General features: G+C 55.9%; 1 protein-coding gene across 2 annotated transcripts in view; it reads left to right on the top strand.

Annotated features, from left to right (window-relative positions):
• The window catches only part of LOC119585731 (L-proline trans-4-hydroxylase-like), a 6408-nt gene that overhangs the window by 3951 nt on the left and 1765 nt on the right, over positions 1–692 (top strand). For both annotated transcript variants that reach the window (XM_037934421.1, XM_037934423.1), the window contains 2 exons: positions 21–119; positions 499–676. In XM_037934421.1, coding sequence (XP_037790349.1) covers positions 21–119; positions 499–676 — 277 coding nt within the window. The remainder of the gene's footprint in view (positions 1–20; positions 120–498; positions 677–692) is intronic.

The raw sequence follows: 692 nt of genomic DNA, 5'->3' as shown, positions 1-692 counted from the left end.
TCTTCGTTGCTACTTCTCTTCCAGCTGATGGGCGGAGACGAAATTTATCATTACCACAGCAAACTCATGATGAAAGATGCCAAGAGCGGAGGGGCGTTCCTGTGGCACCAGGATTATGGGTGAGTGCCAAACATAAGGGCGGGTGCCAATTAAGGGTGAGTGTGCCAATTAAAGGTGGGTGCTAATTGAGGGTTGGGGCCAATTAAGGGTGAGTGTCAGGACGAGTGAGTGCCAATTAAAGGTGGGTCCCAGGTAAGGGTGAGTGTCAACTATATCATTTACATTCAGGATTTTGAGATTAACGTGAATGAATAATTCAACGTCACATCCCCCCCCCACCCCATTCCCTTCAACACCCCCCTACCCACCCCTCCATCTCACCCCTTCCCCCTCCCACATTCACCCCACCCCCACTACTTCTTCCCCCTCCTCCATTTCTCCTTCCCCCCCCCTCACCCCTCCCCCCCCCCTTACCCCTCCCCCCCACCCACCCACTAGGTACTGGTACTTCAATGGCTGCCTGTACCCGGAGATGGCCTCCGTCTTCATCCCCGTCGACGACTGCGTGAAGGAGAACGGCTGCTTGCAAGTGCTCGTCGGGTCTCACAAACTAGGGAGGGTCGACCACAAGACCATCGGGGAACAGCTGGGCGCCGACCTGGAGCGAGTCGAGCAGGTGACGCGTTGTGTTG

Source organism: Penaeus monodon, chromosome 20, assembly GCF_015228065.2.
Source record: "Penaeus monodon isolate SGIC_2016 chromosome 20, NSTDA_Pmon_1, whole genome shotgun sequence".
In the NCBI taxonomy this organism is placed as follows: domain Eukaryota; kingdom Metazoa; phylum Arthropoda; class Malacostraca; order Decapoda; family Penaeidae; genus Penaeus; species Penaeus monodon.
The sequence above is the reverse complement of the archived record's forward strand: the minus strand, read 5'-3'. Positions and strand labels throughout refer to the sequence as shown.